At 53.3% G+C, this 1,438-nt stretch overlaps 1 protein-coding gene across 1 annotated transcript; it reads left to right on the top strand.

Moving 5' to 3' along the window:
- The first annotated feature begins 649 nt into the window (after positions 1-649).
- LOC138929399 (uncharacterized) lies at positions 650-1,438 on the top strand. Its single transcript, XM_070288833.1, has 3 exons — positions 650-736; positions 813-1,183; positions 1,243-1,438. Exons 1-3 carry the CDS (start codon positions 650-652, stop codon positions 1,436-1,438), a joined length of 654 nt encoding a protein of 217 aa, XP_070144934.1.

The following is a 1,438-nucleotide window of genomic DNA, read 5'->3' on the forward strand; positions in this document are numbered from 1 at the left end:
TTAAACGAATTAAAAAAAAAAAAAAAAAAGCTGATCGTAGTGTTGCGCAACGCCAACGCAGGAGCTTCTACAGCGCGCTTAACAGCACGACACATTTAGTGATGGAAAGCGCTCGCGGCCAAGCTTCCCGCCCTACCTCTAGTGTTGGAAAACGAGAACAGCCCGCGCAAATTCGAAAATTTAAATTAAAAGCTAAGCCAAGTGTTGGCCTTTAATTTAACCCGCAACTTGCACGAACAGCTGGAAGGCCAACCTACACGGTCCCAGTTCCGCACCTGGGCCCATTTGGAAAAAAAAAAAGGCAGAAGGCCGCGGATCTGCTCTGTAATTGGCTTTGCAGACGATATCGCACTTGTCACGGTGGAGAAAACACCTATCAGACGTCTCTACTAAATGCAGCCCGCGCAAATTCGAAAATTTAAATTAAAAGCTAAGCAAGTGTTGGCCTTTTAATTTAACCCGCAACTTGCACGAACAGCTGGAAGGCCAACCTACACGTCCCAGTTTCCGCACCTGGCCCCATTTGGGAAAAAAAGGTGAAGGCGCGGATCTGCTCTGTAATTGGCTTTGCAGACGATATCGCACTTGTCACGGTGGAGAAACACTATCAGACGTCTCTACTAAATGTAGCCATGCGATAGACATTCTGATGTCGTGGCTAGCAGACAACGGTCTCTCCCTTGCCGAGCAGAAAACGGAGGCCGTACTTATCAGTAGCCGAAAGGTTGTCGAGAAGGTGAACTTCCGGGTCGGCTCGACCACCATCGAGTCAAGCCGACGATTAAATACCTTGGGGTGCTGATCGACCACAGGCTCAACTACAAGAGTACGAAGCGGCCAAGGCGTCCAAGGCCACTGCCGCCATCTCGAGGATGATGGCCAACACGCGCGGTCCTAGGCAGCACAGTAGACGGCTGATATCAACAGTCGTGACGTCAACCCTACTCTACGCCGCACCGATATGGTCGGAGGCCATGCTGGTTGCGAACTACAGCCGCCAACGCAGGACGGTGTATCGACGCTGCGCGCTGCGCATTTCCAGCTGCTTCTGCACGGTCTCTGAAGAAGCTGCGCTGGTGGTAGCCGGATCGATCCCTATCGACCTGCTGGCAGCGGAACGCAGGACCGGTAACTCGGGCAGCAGAACCCAGAGGAGCATCACTGTCGCAAGGTGGCAGGCGAGGTGGGATAACGCGAGCACTGGACGCTGGACACATCGGCTTATCCCCCGATCTGGATCAGTGGATACACAGACGTCCACGGGCAAGTAGACTTCTACGCAACGCAGCTGATCACGGGCCACGGATGCTTCAAGGCCTATCTTCACAGATTCAAGCACGAGGCCGACCCATCCTGCGACTATTGCGGCGTGCATCCGTTGAGGATGCAGAACACGCCTTCTTCGAGTGTCCTCTTTTCCGCGCGGAAAGAGAGGTAG

The sequence above is a fragment of the Drosophila kikkawai genome, unplaced genomic scaffold (assembly GCF_030179895.1).
Source record: "Drosophila kikkawai strain 14028-0561.14 unplaced genomic scaffold, DkikHiC1v2 scaffold_184, whole genome shotgun sequence".
In the NCBI taxonomy this organism is placed as follows: domain Eukaryota; kingdom Metazoa; phylum Arthropoda; class Insecta; order Diptera; family Drosophilidae; genus Drosophila; species Drosophila kikkawai.

What these genes read in the sequence shown, in the direction of transcription:
- LOC138929399 (XM_070288833.1), top strand. Translation starts at nt 650, where the DNA reads ATGTCGTGGCTAGCAGACAACGGTCTCTCCCTTGCCGAGCAGAAAACG. An exon ending in GCCGAAAGGTTGTCGAGAAG is followed by an intron (nt 737 to 812) that starts GTGAACTTCCGG and finishes GATCGACCACAG; the next exon opens with GCTCAACTACAAGAGTACGA. An exon ending in GTCGCAAGGTGGCAGGCGAG is followed by an intron (nt 1,184 to 1,242) that starts GTGGGATAACGC and finishes GATCTGGATCAG; the next exon opens with TGGATACACAGACGTCCACG.